The 21,775-nt window shown below is 41.6% G+C and overlaps 1 protein-coding gene across 6 annotated transcripts in view; it reads right to left on the bottom strand.

Moving 5' to 3' along the window:
• Positions 1 to 21,775, bottom strand: part of CCDC85A (coiled-coil domain containing 85A) — an 81,999-nt gene that overhangs the window by 15,599 nt on the left and 44,625 nt on the right. For 3 of the 6 annotated variants that reach the window (XM_030022398.1, XM_030022396.1, XM_030022397.2), the window contains one exon: positions 3,074 to 3,150. The exons of 1 other annotated variant lie outside the window; for it this stretch is intronic. In XM_030022398.1, coding sequence (XP_029878258.1) covers positions 3,074 to 3,150 — 77 coding nt within the window. Of the gene's footprint in view, positions 1 to 3,073; positions 3,151 to 10,900; positions 10,975 to 21,775 lie in introns of those variants that run through there. 2 more of the 6 variants (XM_030022401.1, XM_030022400.2) reach the window with 2 other exon arrangements.

Genomic DNA, 21,775 nt, shown 5'->3' on the forward strand with positions numbered 1-21,775 from the left:
CCTTATCTCAGGCGCAGCCAGCACAGTTTGGCATTCTCAACAGAAGACCCAGCTGCATACCATAAATCTTGGAAAGTACCTGCTTTCTTGCACAAAAATCCTATTTGTGGCCAGAAACTGAAAGGGTCTGGATCATATCTTGCTACATGCTATCTGAGAGAAGGAAAAAAAAGAACAACAACAACAACAAAAAAGAACAGCTAATTACAGCTCTCGCTGACACAGCAAACCTACAACCCATCTATGGCTTCTCATAACTCTTAAACCCACTACTATGCTATAAACTGCCACCAGAACAACTGTGCAGCACAGGAAGAGACATTAACAGGCTTAAGTGAATATGCACATTTTTATACCTTTTCTATTACCTGATCAAACTAAAATACTGACTCAGTGGTGGTACTGCATTTCCCCTGACAAAGAAGCCCTTCAGTACAGCAGAGTGAACGAAAACTCAGATTCCATTTGAACAGCGATGGCAGCACTTAAAACCATTTTCTCTGGAAACATTCTTGCCACTAAATATTAATAAAACCTTTACATAAGAGGTCTGTGGGGTTTTGAAAAGAAAACTAATATGTATGTAGGGAGACAAGCAAAGCAAAAGAAATTGGAAAAGAACCACGCCTACGTGATAGATGAAAGGAGTGATTTATCTGAAGAGGGTGTCAACAAATGTACCAGTGCATTTTCATGAGTGACACATAAGCAGAAAAGGAGGGAAAGAAAGGATATTGAAAGCAGAGAGGAAAAAGAAGAAAAGTGTGGCAGGAGGAGAGAAAACAAGTCTCAGAAAGCAAGGCAAGGACTCTTCAGTAAAGACCTAGCAGAGGCGTCACACTCACAAGTGCGAGTCGTCACCTCCCTCATAGAAAGTGCAGTCCTGCAACTCCCAAGCCCTCCCAGTGCTCTAGTACACTATCAAAGAGGTGCTATGCAAAAAGCAAAAGGCACTCTCTTACTGAAGGACTGGTGAAATTTTAAGGCACAACACTGTAGCTGAGTAAGAGCTGTGCCAAAAACCTTCATCAGTTGTGGAGCTTATCGTTTATTTTCAGCTGATTTGTCAAAAGCGCTTTGTTTGGCTTAATGCCCAACAAACTCCCATTCCTCCCATTAAATGGAATCAAACTAGGGCCAGGAGCTTATGCGTTTCCATCCCGCATCCTTGTCTTTGTGACGGGGCCTGACCACCACTGATAGCACGTTCAAGGTGTTACTCACAGGAACAACAAACCCCCAAAACGAACTCATGCAGATGTAACACCAAGGTAACTGAATGCAAAGTCGGAATGAGCTTGGTGTCTACATTTTCTTCCTCTCCCCAAAGCAATGACTTTCTTAAGGAGAAAAGGTGAGTAAGATATGCCAGGAAACGTGAACCCTTGTCACTAATTATTTCTTATAATAAAGTATCTATAGATATTAGGAGATTTTTCAGAACTCTATTACAGATCCTTGTGCCAACAAAACCAAACATAAGACAAACTGACCTGCGTTTTTAAAAATAAAAAGCAGTTTTGCAGGCCTTGCTCACCTAGTTCTTCCCCTTCAAAATCTCACAATCAGCATATTTTGTTACAATTACTTTTGCAACAGCTATGGGCTTAGGTGCTATTTTCACAAGCACTATTTTCTGGTTTTGGCACCCCAACTAAGATATTTTCAATGAACTCAACACCCACACTGTGGGTGTTCCAGTCTTTGGCAAGATCTGGTAATGCATTTCATGGGTCTCCACTTGAGCACCTCAAAACCCAGACAAATAAAACATATGGCCATTTCTAACGATTTTGCCCACAAAGAATGTTCTGCACAATTTATCCCCCAGTGTTGTTCCAGACCCAAGACAAACCACAAGGGTATTTTTCAGGCAGGTTTGTTAAGATTTGCCCTGAAACTGTTCTTGACAAGAAAATATTCTTTATCACTGAAGACCAACCTTTGTCTTTCCTACTGAAGACTGTATACATGTTAATGGACAGACATTTAACCATTCTTGCTGTCCTCCTTTTCCAGATCAAAAAATTAGGGTACAGAGAAGTTACATAAATTGCTCAAGGTCACCTAGCAAGTCAAGAGCTAAACAAGAGCTAGAGAGGCCCTTCCAACTGTCATATTATAGGTGAGGAAAAAACCCACCACACTTTACTTAAAATCCGCCTTAAGGAAATTGTTAATTTGGGGCTGAGATTTCTAGCTAATCTTAGCTTACACAAATGAATAAATTACTTCTTACTACGTTTCACTGGTATCTTGCATTTTACATTCCAATAACAGTGCTAAGTTCAATAAAAGGCACTTTTCTTCTTCAGACCAATGTCTTCATTTAAACTAGTGTTTGATTTAAACAAAATGCAACTTCTTTTCCTTCAAGTGGGCAACTTCATTTGGAGACTTTATGGATTTTTCTAAGGATTACTTAACAAAACATAATAGAAACACGCGCTGCTATATATGTGTATATATAAAAAATTACAAGTCTGATTCATTCTTCATGAACTTCAAAATTTTTCACTCTTAAAAACATATTGGGAAAACCTTTAACTTCATATTTGCTTATTTATTCAATTTAATTTCAGTCTTGCATTTATGTATGTAATATATTCCTCAAAATATTAAAAATTATATAACCCAATTATTATTACTTAAAACATTTGCATTTTTAGAGCAAAATATTTTGGTTAACTATAAAAAGTACTTGATATTTTAGTAACAAGAAGCTCTTGAAATAAAACTGGAATGTAAAGGGTCAGTTCACTGAGATTTTCAACCCTTAAATTAATTAATTATAAGTAGCGGCTTCCAGTGAATTTTTCTTAGCAAGGTATCAACACCTGCAAAGGAGAAAAGTTAATGAAAGCATTGTCATAGCCTTAAATGAATATCGCACTCAATCACGAGCAAGATGAGCAAACAGATGTGAGTGCCTTTGTTTATCCAAATGATTACTCTGAGTGTTCAAATGCAGTAATGTCAAATGACAAGTAATACTGATTTTATCTCAAGCACAAAGACTCAAGCGTTGCTGTCTAGCTGCTGGCTACTGTTCCCACCAACAGAAGTCACCCACCTGGGGCAGCATGCGATTTTCCTCCTCCAGCTGTCTTACTCTTGCCTCCAGCTGCCTAACATAGGACAAGGTTGGTTCTAAAAATCAAAAAGAAAAAAACACTCATATTATCCACAGAGATCTGCTTGTGTTTACTAGTGTCAGAGCCTGTGCCACATTCTGACTTGTACTCACAGCAGATTGCCTCTCTCAAATGTCCATTAAACATTCAGCTCTGTTCCTCTCAAGGGCAGCGCAAATAATGCCGATACTAGAATTAATCCAATTCCTCGGTGCTTTTGATTCTAAACTGCTGCACTTTAAGGTGGTCCCTTCTCAGACACAAGGTATCTTACAGAAAGGCAACACAGCCTTGAGCTCTTCCAACCCATCCCCTAAGCTCCATGAGCTCGTACTGTGTTTTGGAAATACTCCATGAGAGTAACACATTATCCCACCAAGTCACTGCTGAAAAGCCCAGAAAGAGAAGATAGTCTTCTGCAGGAAGATGCAGTCAAAGAGGCCCTTCCACACAGTCCCGCAGAGGTCCGATGGCACACACGCAGCCTCCCCCCGCAAGCCGTGATCTCACCTGCAGGGAATACAGCAGCTTGCCGGCACAGAGGCTCAAGCTTCAGCTTCTGCTAGGGACACGTTGTCACAGCTTGAACCTGTGCTAGAAACCAGATGTGTGTCCCCATAGCCCTGAGAGGGTTTGGAGCCTGGTTGATAGCAGGACAGCCCAAGGCACAGCACCGCTCACAGTGTGCACTCCTCACCCCGTGCACACCAGGGCAGTACCACACTAGGACATGCTCTCACAGCACTGCTTTTCTATGCAGGCGTGGTTGAAGAGCAAAATCCTGCCCACTCTTTTCACAAGTAACCTCACTGACCCTCATGAGATAATTTGGTTGATTATGGGGAATATGAGTCACTCCTAGTCTGCTCTGTTCCCAAGAACTTTATGAAAGAAGAGTAGATCCATGATCCATCCCTAAAAGCATCCAATCGCTTTATCATCATGCACGTCTTGGTTTGCACAGAATTTCTGCTATTAAAGTCCTGTATCTAAGAGAAATACACGTCTGAGAAAGCAGCACTTGACTGTAAGAGAAAAGATATCTTCTCAGTGCAGAAACACTGCTGTGACTCTTGTACCTCCTTGTACGTAGATGGAAGTCCACCATGTACTCACTCCTGACTCAATGATCCACTCAACTTTCTCCGAGATGTCAATTCCAGTAACGTATTTGTACTCATACTACCACGTAACTAGTAAAATTATTTCTCTGATGATCAATGGTACAGAATCCATGGGTATTGAGGCAGTACTGTCCGTTGATATAACCCTGCAAAGCTTCATTGACAACAGAGCTGTTCACTGGTTTAAACTGACAGATGAATTTGTGCACCAGTTTCCTCTGATACCTAATCACCATGCCAGCCTGCCCATAAAATAAAGGTGATGGGAAATGAGGTGTTGCTTATTGCTCTTACGAGACTGCAATAGGCTAAAATATGCATGCACAGATAGTACATGGGAATTTAGACAACACAAAGACAACACAACACAGTAATTTGTCAAAAATTATTAATACACAGCAAGGCACTGGATTAAAAATAGCATTGTACAATAAAAGGGAAAGAGGTAATCTGAGGTTCTGCGTGCTCTGCTGCATAAGGATTTTCATAGTTAGTGATGGGTGCATCTCTGGAGAGTCGCTAAGCCTAGCTCAGATGAGCACTTAGAAGATGAACAGCTTATTCAATTAACTCTATACGACAGGGTCCCTCCCATCAAATCAGCTTCCTTCCCAGCAGCAGTACTTTTGGGAGGAGCTGCAGAAGCTCCCTCACCATTATGGCCATTAGCATAGGCAACAGCTCCCAGCACATCTCATCTCTTCTCTCTGTTGTTTTCTACACAAGGCAGTTTCTGTGGAGCCATCTTTTCAGAGGGACTGAAGTAGGCGCTTTCTTTGGCACGAGCCATCTCTCTCTCACAAGCAGTTTCAAGACCACTGCTATGTTAGCTTGGGCTCGGACTTCATGCTCGAGTCCAACTTCCCAGCTCTGCCCACCAGCCCACTTCATGCAAGCTCCCTTCTAGATTCTCTTCAGCTCTGGGTCTTTTGTAATTTTCTGTTTTACCATTTATTAGCTCCTCATACAATGTATACCTCTTGGCAAAGTTTGCCTCTCAGTTTTATTTCTTCACTTTTATGTTGGGAGTCCAGAGCTGAGACCCTTGCTGCTTCAAATCACATAACTCTGCTGCCAGGTCACAACTTCCCAATGCCAGTTCATACCAGCTGAGGATTTGGTCTGAAATCTCTGTGCTTATTAACCCTTCTAAAGTGTGAAACAGTTACTTAAATCTCCTTTTTTAATTTGATTAAAATGGAAAATTAAGTCATCTACCAAAGGCTTGATCTAGCAAATCCTTATTTATGTGAGTCTTCTTGGCACATAGACTAGATGCATATATATTTCAGTATCTGTTAATATATTTATGCTGTGATGCTATGAGCTTAGAGGCAAAAATTAGCAGAAAAGCCAATCAAGGACATAAAAGATGGAGGAATTGAAAATACACAAAGTGAATCACTGTCACCAAACTTTAAAACAAACAAACAAACAAAAGTTGCACCTTGAAAGTATTTATGAGAAGGCCTATGTGATCCATCTATTCTTAATCAGTCTGGAGACCCATAAAGAGCTCTAAATAAAGAGCAAATCTTAAAATGCTATCCAGAAAATAGTTACCTGATACCACTCCCATTGTCATCCCAGGCAAATTTTCACAAGCAACTAAGCAATTTAAAACTGAAGCAGAATGAACTGATGATAGTAATGCCTCAGCTTCAGTATCTAAGCTGAAAATTAACATCTCCCAAAGGGAAGGCAATACAGAAACTTAGGATCGCTTCCATAACACTATTGTTGTCTTATAATAAAGCCCTTAAGATGCTACAATGTGTTAGGCAACCACTGCTCTGAAACATAACCTGCACAAACAAGATGATCCCTAGCTGACGTCATTAGTTATAAAACCTTTTTGTGTTTTATCCTTCCCCAAACAGATTTATCTCACATTGCCCATTTTCACAGAGCTGCGAGTACACAGAAAAGCCCTCCCTTGTTTGCAGAATCTTAAACTTGAGTTGTAGACTGCTTATAGATAAACTTCCGAACACAAATCTGCCGAGCTTCCTCTGCCGAGAACACAACCAGGGAAAAACAGCATCTGTATTAACACCATGTCCTGTTTTGGGCTGGGATAGTGTTGTCTTCCTAGTAGCTGGTATAGTGCTGTGTTTTGGGTTCAGTATGAGAAGAATGTTGATAACACTGATGTTTTCAGTTGTTGCTCAGTAGTGTTTAGATCAAGCCAAAAATTTTTCAGCTTCTCATGCCCAGCCAGCAAGAAGGCTGGAGGGGCACAAGAAGTTGGGAGGGGACACAACCAGGACAGCTGACCCAAATTGGCCAAAGGGGTATTCCATACCATGTGATGTCATGCCCAGTATGTAAACTGGGGAGAGTTGGCCTAGGGGGCAGATCACTGCTTGGGAACTAACTGGGCATCAGTCAGCGGGTGGTGAGCAACTGCATTGTGCACCACTTGTTTTGTATATTCCAATTTTTTTATTATTATTATTGTTATTATTATAATTATTGTTTTCTTCCTTTCTGTTCTATTAAACTGTTCTTAACTCAACCCACGAGGTTTTTTTTTTTTTTTCCCGATTCTCTCCCCCATCCCACTGGATGGGGAGGAGTGAGTGAGTGGCTGCGTGGTGCTTAGTTGCTGGCTGGGGTTAAACCACGACACACCATAAAAGCTCAACTACTATGTTCTGAGTAATACCTCAGAAACTGTTAGCTATGTTGAGATCAAACACATACTCAAATAAAAACAAAAAAACAATTAATCTGGGCCCACATTTAAACAAGATCTGACCACAGAGACGTGATACTGCAGTAGCCAAACTACCAGTTTCATCACCTGTGGGCTTCTTGGTTACATTATTTCCACTCCTTCCCATCTTCCTTCACTAGGCACTTCTACAGGAGCAACAATCTTGAACAATTCCCATTCTCAGGAACAGATTCCTACCAAATGAGCTTCCCTACTTGCACTTCCTGTGCTCTTAGCATCATTGAAAGTGTGATCACCGGGTGGTGCTTCGTTCCAGGGCTGAAACTACAATTCTCTTCCAAATTATTAGAGACACAGTAATACCTTGCTTTTAGGGAAATTCAGTGACAATCCACCCTTTCTCCACATCCATCACTCTAACATGTTATTACATCAATATTTACATAGCTGATCTCTTTTTCTTTTGACATCCACACTCTTGAAGCTAGTAGATATTCTGGGGTAATGTCAAACTTTATCAGACAATTAAGTTGCTGCCAAATGCCTATTCGTGCCTTGGCTTTACCCATTTTTGTGTGACTGCGCCTGATCTCAGTCTATCAAGTAATTCATAATGTTCTTTAAGCTAGATTATTCTCTGCTATTTTAGAATGGTTGAGGATGTCACGTTAAATTCTGATACTTTCCTTTTTTTTTTCTGGGTTTGGTTTTTTGCAGAGACTGGAGGGTTTCAACTCACAGGCAACTCAAGGGTTCAGCCTACACTTCTACTTGTTCAAATGAGCTTGAGTAACAAGCACATATGGCAGGTGGAAGGGATTTTATCTAATGACCAGACAAGTATTTGAGGTAAAGAAAGAGTAGGAGATGCAACACCTTTAGTACTGATATAAACTCAAAAAGTAATGCACGAGAAGTGCTTTAACTCAATGTCTAAAATTCCATTTTTCTGTATTTTTAAAAAACACTGATTCCAAATTATAATAGCTGTCTGCAAAAACTAAGCACAGGGATTCCACAAACCTCCTCTCAACCAACTTTAAAGGACAAACCCATCAATGCAAAAGATGCTACTTGCTTCATGGAAGTTAAGAAAAAAAATAAATGTACAGAATCTTTTAACGTCAGAGAAAGCTGGTAATACAGTGGATGCGGAAAGCAAACATCTCAGAGGAAGTACAGCAAAATCCTCCAAGATGAAAATACTTAGAAGGCTGGAGGTATTAGAAGAAAAGAATAATACTGTTTGCCTTGATCCCTGGCCATTAACTTATGGCCAGCATGAAGAGAAGGTGCTACGCTGGACAGAAGGCGGCTCTGAAGCAGCAGCAGCCAGTCCTTACACCCTCATGGCCAGAAAACGGAAAAACACAATTTCATGATAATGCAAACATCACCTTGGTTCTGTTAACATCAACATTTTCTGCTTCCACTGGCTCAGCTCTATTTGGTATTCATGTTCCTAAAGGAGGTCACCGGAATCTGGAGAGCTGTCACATCCAAATACGCATATTTTAAACACCTACAGTATAAATGAGGGAAACTGCCAACAATTTACCTCAGCAAAGAATTTAGCATGTTATGTGTAGTGATACTTTGATATATGGCTATGAAGGTTCAGTTAAGGTATATTCAACTTCAGCAGGGAAAGTCATTTGTTATGCTGCTCTTCCTGCACTGTGGTGGCAGGAATATAATAATTGCACATCAAATCGGATTTCGGTCATTCAAATCCACACCCAGCATCCCGCAATGAAAATTAAATAAACTTTCAATAAATGGAAGATGAAAAACAAGGCTGTGCAAGGGCTACTTTAAACCCCCCTGTAATTAACTGACAGCTCCATACGTTTATGAAAGGGTTTCTATGCTAACTGGGGAGCAGATTCAATGAGACTCAAAGTATTTCCCTGTCCTATAATTCCTAGTCATCTGATTTAATTACTTCAATATTAATATTCATGGCTAAAATATGTTATTACTGCAATCCATCCCCTTTCAGCTACCCTGTTCGAATATAAGAAAAAAAATATAAAATCACAGTTGGATTTACAATGACGCAAATTTACACCACCTGCATCTCTGAACTGGTGAAGCTGCTCAGTGTTTACGCTGGCAGTGTCCAGCTTCTCAGCAGCAGGGTTAGACGACCTCCAAACATCATTTTTAGCCCTGTCTTCTATGATTTTCTATTACGGTTGCACATCTTGCATAACACTCCTATTGAATAACTGCTGGAGAACTTTAATATTAAAGTGCAGCTGAATTCTGCTGTAACACAGAGATGTTAGGATTAGTGCTATCATGTAGACAGAAAGACATTTGCCTAAGGCAAAATTTTATTAAGCTCACCAAAATGTTTAGGAGCTATTTACCACTAAGGCACATATTCTCAAAAAGTTTTGGGACAGCGAACACCATAGCATTAGCATTAAGATAGGGTTCGCATTTCTCAGTATTGCTGTTGTTTGAAATTGTCCCACCCCAAGCTGAGATTTCTTGTGATTACGGATTCAGCACTTCTTGACTTCTCCCTGTAATTAAAAATATAATTAGCTTAGCTAGTTCACTGAGTATTTCAAAACTGAATCCTAGCAAAGGGAAAAGCTTACATATGCTAATTCAAACATCCAGCATGCAATGTTACCCCTGCCACTTAGTTTTATTTCTCAGGCAACATGTGCCATGTTTCCCCTTTTCAGCACACATTACACACAGACATGTGCTAATTACGTTACCTCTGTAATCAGATGTTTTTACAAAGATTTCATATAAAAATAGTGTTTTCTCAGTTGCAGCAGCTTTTAATCACAAATTATCTATTTAGTACAAGAAAAAAATATTTCTTGTTATCTTGAGAAGGCCCTAGCCATGCCTTTAATGATTCCTCGAAGCTGTCTGACTCAGATTGCCAATGTGTTTGCATTTGTCTGGATTTAAGTGCCACTTTGGCACTGTGGATTATGCAGTTGTAGTAAGCAGGTCTGGACCGACCAGGCTGCTGTGTACATGCTTGCCTGCGGTAAGGTGCGGGCATTGTTCTGCTGCAGCAGCACCCAGGGGTTTCACTCTTGCTGCGGACACCCAAGGAACACCTGAGGTCACCCAAATGCTGCCTGTGACACAGCCTACTAAAAATATAGGGTTGGCTTCCACTTAAGAAGTGATTTAGGTTTGCATTTGTTGGAGGTTTTGTTGCATGTTTAGCTTTAGGGTGCAACAAAATTTCCAGTTAAATTCAGCTACAAAAAAAAAAAAAAGCTTAAAAAAGTTTAAAAAACTCTCAGAGAAAAAGAATTCGACTACAGGAGTACCTAAAAATGGTATCAGATGTCAGACGAGGTAAGCTTTTTTTCCTACTTCTCTGAAGCTATTCATAACACTCTTGCTAACAGCTGGATAACACTGTCACGCTAATGGTCTGCTGTAATACTAACCTTGGTTTGTTTGGGGTTTTTTGGTGCTAGAGGTGACAATGGCAAAGCTTTTCTTGTTGGCCTGCTTGATATCCTGTTAGCCCTGCTTCAGCCTGTGCTAAATGCATTTGCCACGTTATTGATGAAAACTGAGAAAATCAAACCCATTACGCTATTGCTAAAACCTTTCCCACTGACTGTTAGCTTGTTCTAGTATTGATTTTGTGTGTTTTATGATTGGTAAAATCCTTATCAGCTCCACTTACATAACTGCTTGGGTTTGTCCCTATGCCACTGCACTCTCATTTGCTCATTAGGAGTGTCCCCCAACTGCACGCACATCCCCCGACTGGAAGTGCCCCAGAAGGAGAGAAAGGGTGTTCAGTGGGCTCCTGTGCAAAATCAAATGAAAGGCTGGAAAAGGCAAGCCTGAGAATAGCTTTGCTTAGGGAAGAAGGTAGATGAGGGCGCTGGCTCGGAGAGATAAATAAGGGAGGGTTTCACTACTGTTTCATAGAAAGAAATCTACAAAAAAGACATTTTTACCTTACATCAGTGCCTCCTGATCATGTTGATTTGCACCTCTTAAGTGGTCCCTTGCTGAAAAGGCCCTGGGTCCCCTGCAAAACACATGGCCAGTGTGAAGCCATGCACACCTATATGGCCCCATGCACCCCCACAGCCACCTCCAGCTTCTCCCAGTTCTGCTGTGCCCACGTTAAATGATCATTTGTGGTACAACAAAATGAAAAAAACAATACATGAAAATATAAAGCTTCCCAGCAACAGCAATATTAGTGCAAAAAGGAGAGGACCAGAGGGTCAAACTGACTGAGGTGCCGAATACGTGCGCTAAAGGTCCCTCATCATCTCCGCAACTCCCCACAGATGCTCACAGCCACCTTTCCTATCAGGTAGAATTGTATTTCACAGGCTCCAATCATCAGACGTTGAAGAAGCATAGTGTAGAAAAGTTAGTTTGCTTGAGACTTTTAGTATTGGTGCAGCAAGCTCTAGTTAATAATTATATTGGCTTCCACTTGGAAGACTGCAATGTAGGCCAAAACGGAAAACTACATCTCCAGGAATTCTGAATCAAATCAAACCTATGAATCATTTTTGTGCTCGTCTAATGCCTTGTTAGGAGGCAGTTATCCAACCTCCAAACTCCCTTTTCATGGGTGACTATTTGTGTGACTCAAAACCAAATTCAAATGATGTTCCTGAGAAAGCAGAAATAGAAGCTTTCACATCACTGAAGCCACTGAACAACAGCACTCACACTTTTTCTTGCTACAACTACAGAACAGATGCCAAAACTCACAACAAAGATCGATAGTCACATGAATATCTGAAGGAACAACCAACCCACACTCTTCCTCCTTAGTAAGGCATCTCCTTGTGAGTGAAACCAACAGTTCACATTCTGTGTTTATGTGGGGCAAGTTTGGATGGAGAGACAAAGGCTGGGAAGGATGCCGTAGCTGCATACACCATTAAATAAATTGGACACCACAGACTGCAAGCGTGTGGCAGCAGACTGCATCCTACCATCTATAGGCTGCAGACTACGGCACCCAGCAAGTTGTGTCAGGGAGTCCCTTCCTGACCCCTTACATCTCTCCCTGCTTGGAGAGGCCGCCAGTGAGGTAGTCTCACCTGGGAGAACCTGGACAACCATACGATCACAGATTCAAGAGATATTTGGGCAGCAGGCAGTGCTACGAAAGCAAGAGGGGCAGTAAGGCCACTCTCAGGTTCTGTTTCTAGCTCCTTGGCTCCCTTCTGATCCTGCCTCTGCTCCATTTCCTGCAATAGAAGCATCCCGCAGTGAACTGCAGTGTGCAGACAGCAGCACAAAGCCTTGCCTAAGCCCTGCTGGAGAGCCAGCGTGGCAACAGCATCTCCCACGTGCAGAACAGTGCCGGCACACCCAGTCTTCAGGGGAAAAGTATCACATAATACTAACCCAAGAAGATAGCAGGATTTAATTCAGCCATTATCTGTGAGATTCTGCTCTCTCAGGGGTAGAGGAAAAGATGCTGAGAGGGTCAGGAGTCTTTCATGTTCACTCTTAAACTCAGAACATCTTACTAGCCATGTTAAAAGCTCTGCCAATATACAGTTTCCTATTGGAATAACGAGTCATACTTTCTAACAAGCACGAGATCTAATTTTGAATTTCACACCTGTCCGTCAGTCTCCCTGCAGCTACACACCCCTGCCTCATGCACGAGGCGTGCCAGGTAGCACTGGATGGGAAAGCATCACAGAGCCTGCAGCTACATACAGCGCCCGCTGCCAGGAGGGCCCGACCTGATCGCCAAGTAGAAAGTGAAGGGGGACACCCTCGCCTCTAGAAACAGAGACATCAAAACATCCACGCGTTTCCACATGGCTGCGGGCATCCTCTGGCCCAGGGTAGGCTGCCTGCCTGGCTGACATACCATCCGAGCAGCCTGTCCCTGCAGCAACAAGCACTTGGCAGCAGTGTGGCATCTCCTCCCAGAGGCAGAGCATCAGCAGGAGGCACCAGCTACAGCAGGTCACCACCTCTGCCTACCCAAAAAGAAGTGGGAGAATGTCCTTCCCAAAATCCCGAGTGTCTTACTACAGGATAGATATTTACTGGGAAACACAGCAGGGAAAACTACAAAACCAGCAGGTCTCCAAGGGAAAGAGAAGCTAGATTTATACAATTATCCATCTCTATGAATGAGTGATGAGGAGCACTCCCGGGATCAGGCAAGAGCAGAAGTTGGGGAACTGCCGGAGGAAGACAGGCTAATGTGGGCAAATACAGTGAAGATTTAAAATTATAAGGACAGAAGGGTGTTTTGGATTAATTTCTCTATACAGAGTGATTAAGATGTAGGGCAGGCTATTAAATGTAATAAAAGATGTTGCAAGATTAAGTATGTCCTCGAGACTGAACCCACCCTCTTGCTTCCCACAGCCCATTAAAGGGTCATCATATAATAACACCTTCCTGTCCCTACTGAGGCTGGTCACATTTGAAGCAGGAAAGATGACCATTTTGTAAAATTACTCCACCGGCAATCTCAGCACAGAACGTAATTCTGAGGAAAAATTAACTATCCATTACATGCTGGCAGCTACACGATAGCAGAGGATAAGGCTGTCTGCATAGCCTCCATCTCTTCTGTAAGACTTTTGGGGGCTGATTGTGGAAGGGAGTAATAAAAAGAAGTATTCAAATGACATGGCTTTTAAGCCAAAAATCTGTCAGTGCAAGTATGTCACTATCTGTAGGCACTCACATCCCCAATAGTCTGCGTGCCAGGCCACGTAACACGAGAGCCTGGGTTGCTTCCTCCTCAGCTGGAGCATCCATGTCTCCAGACAAAATCCCTGGGAGCAGAAAGCCCCAAGAGGGATCTCAGAGATCAGGAATCAGTCTAAATGTCCAGCTCCAGTTGAAATCAGCACCTTGCTAAACTACTTCAGTACTCTGGAAAACTCTGCAGATGTATCCTGCATGTTCTAGATACCTCAAACAAACCTGACCTCAGGGGATTAGAGATGCCTGTACCAGAGCAGCCCAGGCACCTACCCAGTGCAGGATCCTACCCGAGCTTCAACTCTTCATTTCCTTAATTTCTGGAGATCTGACCTAGTGTATCTGGGGTCCTGATATGATGCTGAGATTATGCAATTATTCCAGCAAGACTCTTAGCAGCCATTGCTTCTTCAGAACCACAGCCGAGGCAGTGACTGCCAGGCAGTGGGGACTCGGGTGCTGCATGCCTGAACCCTGCCACGCTGCATGTTTAGGCATCCAAGCCTTCCCAGGGACAGGGTTTAGGCACATTTTGCATACTTCCCCATTCATGTGGTCAGACATATGGTTCTCTCTACTCTGAGCCCAGATTTTTCCCTGCCCCATTGCCTTTTCTTGCCTTCCCCAAGATCTCTATGGCTGTATCCTACACTGCTGCTGGGTCTTAGAACTAATCAAAGACTGTGTTTTATTTTGTGAAAGTATACAGATACAAAACCACATAATTAAGTGACTCAGAACAATAACACTTGTGAGAGGCATAAAACAGGAGAACCTATGTTTTATCAGGGCTTCAGAGGAAACCAAATGCACCACATAAACACAGTTTTCTGGTTTCTCAATCCCTTTTCACAGTTCTTTCACTGCAATCATAATATGCTGCTATTATATTAACATGATGCTGATTAAGCCACTAATAATTTAAAAGTAATCTCAAACACAGGTAACAAAGCACAGCACACATCGTTACTGATAGGCTGCACTATACACATTTATCTGCTTTAAAGCTATCAACTTAATGATTGTGTAACGATATATCTCCCAGACCCAGCAAATGGCGGCTGAGCCCCTTGTGCTCTCTCTCCCTTTCTGCTAGTCATGTATCTGCAACGTCTTTGTAGCAAAATCACCTGAGACTTCCTAAGTCAGCATGCTCAATAACCAGCTGCCCATTTACTGGTCAGCATAACAGATTTCTCCAGTGATCCCGTATAGGTTGCGTTGGTCCCGGGACAGCAGATGTGGCAGCTTCCTTAGGATGCTACTGCCTGCCCTGCTGGCAGCCCCTCCACTGATGTGGCTTTTTACCAGTATTAGTGAAGCTAATCCTTGGGCTTTAATGATGTGATCATCTTCCTAATCGAAGAGGTTAATGAAGTGCTTTCACTTTACTACACTTCCAAAACATTTAGAAGAAGGATTCAAATATATCTCCAAGCAGCCCTAAATAAAGGATACTGTCTTCTGCAGAACCGCCTATACATCTTTGTTGCCATCATGGCCATCGACCACCCAACAAGGCCATTTCTGAACCTGCATGTCTCACTCTGAGCTGTCTCTTATACACATGAAATAATGCCACGCTGCTGTTGGCTGCCCCTGCCCCTTCTCCTTTTACAGTTCAAGTACCACTTAATTCAACAGGGATGAAATCAGTCAAATATAGGAAGTACTCTAGAACCTGAAAATGGTAAATAAACAGTTGCTATAATTCCGCAATTTTTTAAATCATCTGCAGGGATATAGTACTTTGTTCAGTTGCACAAAGGGCTTCGACATCCAGACAAAGCTTTGAGTGACTCACGGAGCAGTCAAACTTGAGAGCTCTCCCAGCTGCTTATCTACATCATCAGAACAAAACAAATATTTTAAACAAGGTCTCTTCTGTTTATTTCCTGGTTACTTCACTAATGGGAAAGCAATTTACGTATTTCCTCTCCCTAAACATACAAATAACTGAGAAAGGCTTTTGGTTACAAAGGCTTTGGAAACTGTCATGTCCTTCAGGCTGAGATTTACACAGAGCGATTCATTGCTAATCCTTCTGCCCCCAGCACAAGGAGAGCGGCTGTGTGACCTCCTGAGGCCCCTTTCAGCATTAGGCCCCTCTTATGCTACACAGTGCACACAGAATAATGAGACAGACCTCAAAAATTAAGACTGCACGTGTTTCTGTGCACACACACATGCATGTGAGGTGAGAGTCTTTTCATTCACTACCTGCCTCAGAGTTATTAGGATTTCGTTCTGGCCACATTCTGAAGACTTCTTTTATAGGATTACAAAAACTAAAAATTTGCTACTTCAGCAGACAAAAAGACAGAAGAGAGATTTTTGCTCCTTAGCTGAGCATTTCCTGAGCAGGTGGTATGGTACAGTCACAGTTATCGTGTCTATCTGATTAATACTAATACTGAAACTGAAATATAATACTGTTGTGAAATATAATAAATTCTAGAAAAATAAAAAATACCAACGTTTTTCTCTCCCAGCAGCTGCAAACTAGGACTGTATCTCCTGAGACTTTCTAGAATGAAGACAAAAAGACATAATTATTCCCAAAGTTCTTGGCAATGAGACAGACGTGACTGTAACTACAAACTGAAGGAAAACTACAAGTAAAACAGTCGAAGGGGAATTACAAATCAGATTATATTACATACATATGACCACCACAAGTCATGCTAAAAAGACAACAAAACTAGACTACCTACTATTTTATTACACAGGGATGAGCTCAGATACTGTAGTGCTAAGGGCAAGGAAGGTAGAGTAAGTGTATAAATGAGCTGTCAGGGAGCTGCTGTAACAAAATGCAGACAGCATCCTGTAATTTCTGAAGAAAAGTGAGAAATATAGACAGCCTTGGAGGCTTAAGGCTAGAAAAATGCCATTAAAACACTGCAATCTGGCTTCCTGCCCTGTGGAGACAAAGGAATTTTGATAATAATTCCAGGAATGCTGGGTTTCCTTTTGCTGCTGGAAGTGGATATGTTCAAAAGAAGGCTGTGGGCTTTTTCCTCTACAGAAAATTTTGGCAAAAAACGGAAAAGCAACTGGACCAAAATTAAGTTTATGAACAACATTTTTCATGTGAATTAGGACATGAACATAAGATCTGTAGTAATAAATTGTTGCAGGAGGGTTATATTCTCCATTTCTGTGGTTTTTGTGAAGCCTGACAACCAGTTCCAATCCACCTGCGTTACTTTCTGCCATTCATCAATAACCCTGCTTTCATGTTCACCTACAGAAACAGCAGGACACCTCTATCACTCACCCTCCGTCACTTTGTTTGCATCACGTTGCACACAAGAAGGAAACCTGTCCACCCCGGCTGGCAAACGTCCCACCAGAAGACATGCCACAATGCTTCCTCCATCCACCTGCTTCTACAGGGGTACCAGAATAGGCACCGTAGCACCAAGATTTGTCATGCTACAGTTAAGTGTTACCAAAATCCCTAAATACAGCGAGAAATCTTACACAGAAGGTGACCCCCAGCAACCTACTGGTATTTCCTAGATGATAACAACTGTCTGGCCTCCACCAGAGTTTACCAGAGAACTGGCCTTAGCTAGACCGTTGCTCACAAACTCAACAGAAACTTCCAGTCTTAACAAAGACTAACAGAAAAATCTCAAAGCATGGGACAGGAGAGTAAACGCAATCTCCTTTCCTCCCATTCTTCTAATAGCAGCAATTACGACCTACTGACTCCAGAAACAGTTGAGACACAAAACTTCTTCCTGGAAATGTGCCAGGAGCTCAGGAAAATTATAAGCTTGCCTTTCCTGTAGCATAAACACATTTCAGTGAGGTTCCACAACAGCAGCAGCAGCAGCAAAATTATCAGGCAGAGCTACATGCCTCTCTGCTGACAGCCACCAGCACAGCCCGGCCAGCCTGCACTTTCCAAGGAAAATGGCATTTTCTCAGACAGCTGAGATAACCTTTTCTGGAGTACTTGGCATCCAATGCTGGCAGGAACTGAAATCTTCCAGCAGAGTGGAAGTTCCATCATTTCTTATCAGACAAACAGAATTTGGTAGACCAAAGCACTTGGGCAGCAAACGGAGCTAGAATAGTAGTAATGGGAACTGCCTGCTTTGCTTTTTGGTTTGTTTTCTTTTTGTTTGTTTTTGGTTGGGGGTAGCGTGTGGTTTGGGATTTATTTGTCCCACTGTTACAAACAGGCAGAAGAGAAAAAGGCATTTAATACATCTCTAAACCACGTCATAGGCTAGAAAGCAGTAGGTGAGTTAACATCTCTTCCACCTTGGCCTCCTCCTGTTCCCATACCTGCTTGTTACAAGAGTCCTTCCACTTCAATGACTTACAATATTCCTAAGTTTAATTTTCACTCTTTGTTAAAGGATGCTTGCAGGGGCAGCTGACATGGCTGGCCGAGTTTTGCTGAGAGTATTTCTTATATCATGACCAGAGGCCTTGCTCCGCAGACAGCACGCAGGAACAATTTACACTGTATGGGACAGCAAAAAAAGTGCTACAGTCACAGGATATGTGTGGTGACTACAGGGAGGGTATTAAAAGGCCACAGGCTTTTTCTGGTTTGAATGAAGTACTTCCTTTAGTAAATGATACAAGGATGCTATGAAGGGTTAACTGCACTGAACAGAGCACCAAGCTGGCATTTGATACTGGAGATGGGCAGAAGGATTTGGTTTCTGTATTCCCCACAAAGGGAATTGTTACCTGCTCTTAAGACAGGCAGAGAGAGCTCTTGATATCGCTGGTTTGGTTTTCTATAAACTAACTCAAATCGCTTTAAGAGGCAAAGTCTGGATTTCTCAGTAATACCCACAACTCCCAGGAACCCTGACTCCAAGGGCTGCTTCCCATGATCAGAGAAAAAGGAAAAGCCCAAGATTCAACAATAGTGTTATACCAGGCTTACCCAGGTGTGTGACTTTGGTAACCAGAGTCCATAAGTGAAAAAGAATTAGAGCTGCCTGGCCAACATTTTAATGAAACATTTATCATTGTCACCTAAACATCAAGAGTGTTATCTAAAAGGCATCTAAACACGCCTGAGTGCTGCTGCAGCTGAGGGCACCACTTTCAGCTGAACAGAGAAGAGCCACAACACGCAGCAACACCGTTTCCTCTAAGGCTGATCTGCCCTTGAGCTTAAACTGGTTTTGACCTCACAAAAACTTCAACCATGGACACCAAATGCACTGATGATCTTGTGACCAGGACATGCTCCAGGGCAACAAATGATCAAAGACCAGCCTTTTATTTCAGACTGGTCACTGAACAGACACCAGCTTTCCTTACAAGAAATACCAGTAACAAAATGAGCCTTTTGTCACCTTCCAGATTTGCTTGCTGGTTATCATCCTTACCGAGGACATTTTATATTTTGATGAAGATGCTTACGCATGCTTTAAGCATGAACATGCAAGTCATTGCTCTGTCTTAGAAGAATACAAGATTAAAGGGTCCGGTCTCAAAAGGATTGGATCTTTCAGTTAGAAAAAGATTATGGGATAGACTCACACTTAGATTTGAAGCTTTCAGAATGGAAAAGAGAAAGAGAGGGAGGCAGAGTCGGAGAAAGGAAACTTGACCTCAGTTTGAACTAACAAGTGAGACAAATCTCCTATTGTAGAAGTCAGAGGAATGCAGACCTGTTTGGAAAAGTAAAATCAGAGGAAGTAAGTAGTAATCGGTAAACTTATTTTCAGAAAATCACCTTATCTTTACTGCCTTATTCTTAACATAAACTCAATGTTTCTTATGTTATGGTAAAGAATTCCCTGTAAACTTAAGAAGTAGATTTTTTTTTTCTAGACGGTTTTCTTCAAGTCATTCATTAACTCCAAAGAGTCTACGATCCCTTGAGCATCAAAGCATTTGCCACTGAACATGTTAAATGTTGCAATAGCCAATTTTGTTTCAGAAACGCTCACTATGCAATGTCAATTCCTACTTTTCTCTACTAGTTCTTGTCAAAGCCCAAATAATAACCACTGCTGGTGCCACCTACCAGTTTCTTTCCTCAGCTGGCAACTAAGCACATTCAGAACCGTAAAACAAATACATTAACATAAGTTGAAAGTTGGTTTTTTTGAAAGCTCTTATGACTGCACATTTGTTAAGCACCATACTTACTGCAACAATAGTTGCAGTACTGCCAAAAGTGACATTTTACCCTGTTTTATTAAAAAAAATTGTTAGCACATAAGATATTTAACAACTCTAGTCAACAGTGTCAAAAAAAGTAGTCAGCGACTCTTCTATCATAATTGAGTTCTCAAGATAACACATAGAAAGCTGAAAAAAAAAAAAAAGTATATACTATAAACACATTGTGCAGTTACAGAGTAAGCATTAGCCAGATCTAATCTCTGGCATTTTGATCAATACAGAAATTTCATCTGCAAACCATTTTTCTGCACATATATATAAATGTTCACACGTATAACTAAAACTACCAGCAGAACTGACTGTTCTAACTGAAAACAAACTCTCTTTCTCTTCAAAGCACATCAGCAAACGTTCTTGCTCAACTCTATAGTAGTACAGCAACCACAAGTGAACATGCCATAAGGCTACCTGGAGTGACTGTGCCTAGAGCTGACTTTTGGACATGTAGAAATATCAATTTCTATGAATTCTGTAAAGGTGCCTCAGTCTATAATCCCCAAGTGTTCAGATCCTACCTATCTCACAGGGATTTCCTAGGAACAGGACAACCCATCGTAGACATGGACTGCTTTAAGATCCAAATCAGTTTTCCTAATCTTTAATCAGAGACACATCACTGTTTAAAAGTTTAAAACACTGATCTAGGACTAATGCAGGACACTTGCAATTTGACTTTCAATTTTAAAAATACTCATAAAGTTGCAAGATGCTTTTCCCACGAAGGCAAAACTAAAATTCAGCCCATGCTTAACGTATTTACATAGTCTTTTACCTTCATATTGGAAGAATGTTCAATCAAATCTACTGATTGAGATAAATGTCTGGAAAAAGGATATTTGTCCTTTGGATTCAGGTTTGGAACATATCATGGAAAATACAAGTTTTCACAAATTATGTAGTAAGTGCTGATATTCTGGGGAAATATCTTTGCAAATTATTACTTACTGCTTGGGGATCATATTTGGGGAAATTTCATGTGTGACAGAAAAGCTTTCCCACACTGTAAAAAAATAATTTCCTATACTGTACATTGCGACTCTTCTCATATTAAATTCCTTTCCCTGTTGAAATAATGGGTCAAACCCATACAGCCTACAGTTCATTTAGTGCTTTGAATAGATCACATGTCAAGCCAAAGTCACTTTGATCGTAAAAAAAATAAATAAATAAAAGACTGTTGAATCAGCAGTGTAATACACTAGATTAAATTTGTCACTAACCCAATCAGATACACCACTTACTTTGTCCTACATATTGAGCACACACCCCTACCCCCCACGCCCGCCCAATCTATTAAAGACCATGTATTTCATTAAATAGTGCTGGTTCATAATTCCCAGTTAATGTCTCAGCACAAATTAAAAGGGAGTTTGAATTCTACTTCCCCTTGCTGATGCGTACCTCTGCGATTGGAGGCTTTGCCACCCCTGGCAGGGTGTACTGCCACTAATCGCTTCTGTTTTTACAGTGCAGTAAAAATGGGTCATATAAATTTGAAGATGACTGATATTGGAGCAGACACGAACTAAGACGCAGTGTAACCAGGCACATACCACGAGTCTGGCCGAGCCCACTGCTGCTCAGCTGGGTGCGGGTGATGCCAAGGCAGAAAGGAAGGAGCTAGCTTTCACTGCAACACACAACCAGCTGAACACAGCAGAACCGGCAAAGGGGTGTGTGACCCACTCAAAGTTTAGTTGTACTCCTGGGCAGAGATAGATGGATAAATAGTATATTTATGTACTTTTGATATTTTTATTTTTTATGTATATTGATACATATGCTTCAGGCAGGCTGTTGCACCCCCTCTCTGCAACTCGGCAGAAGTTCAGCTGCATACTCGCTGCTCTCTGTGGCAATGCTGCCCATAACTTGATGGGTCACATAAGACCCAGGGGAGGCATGACTCTTCATTTGCAGAACTTACATATTAGCCAATTTAAATA

This window comes from Aquila chrysaetos, chromosome 8 (genome assembly GCF_900496995.4).
Source record: "Aquila chrysaetos chrysaetos chromosome 8, bAquChr1.4, whole genome shotgun sequence".
Classification (NCBI taxonomy): domain Eukaryota; kingdom Metazoa; phylum Chordata; class Aves; order Accipitriformes; family Accipitridae; genus Aquila; species Aquila chrysaetos.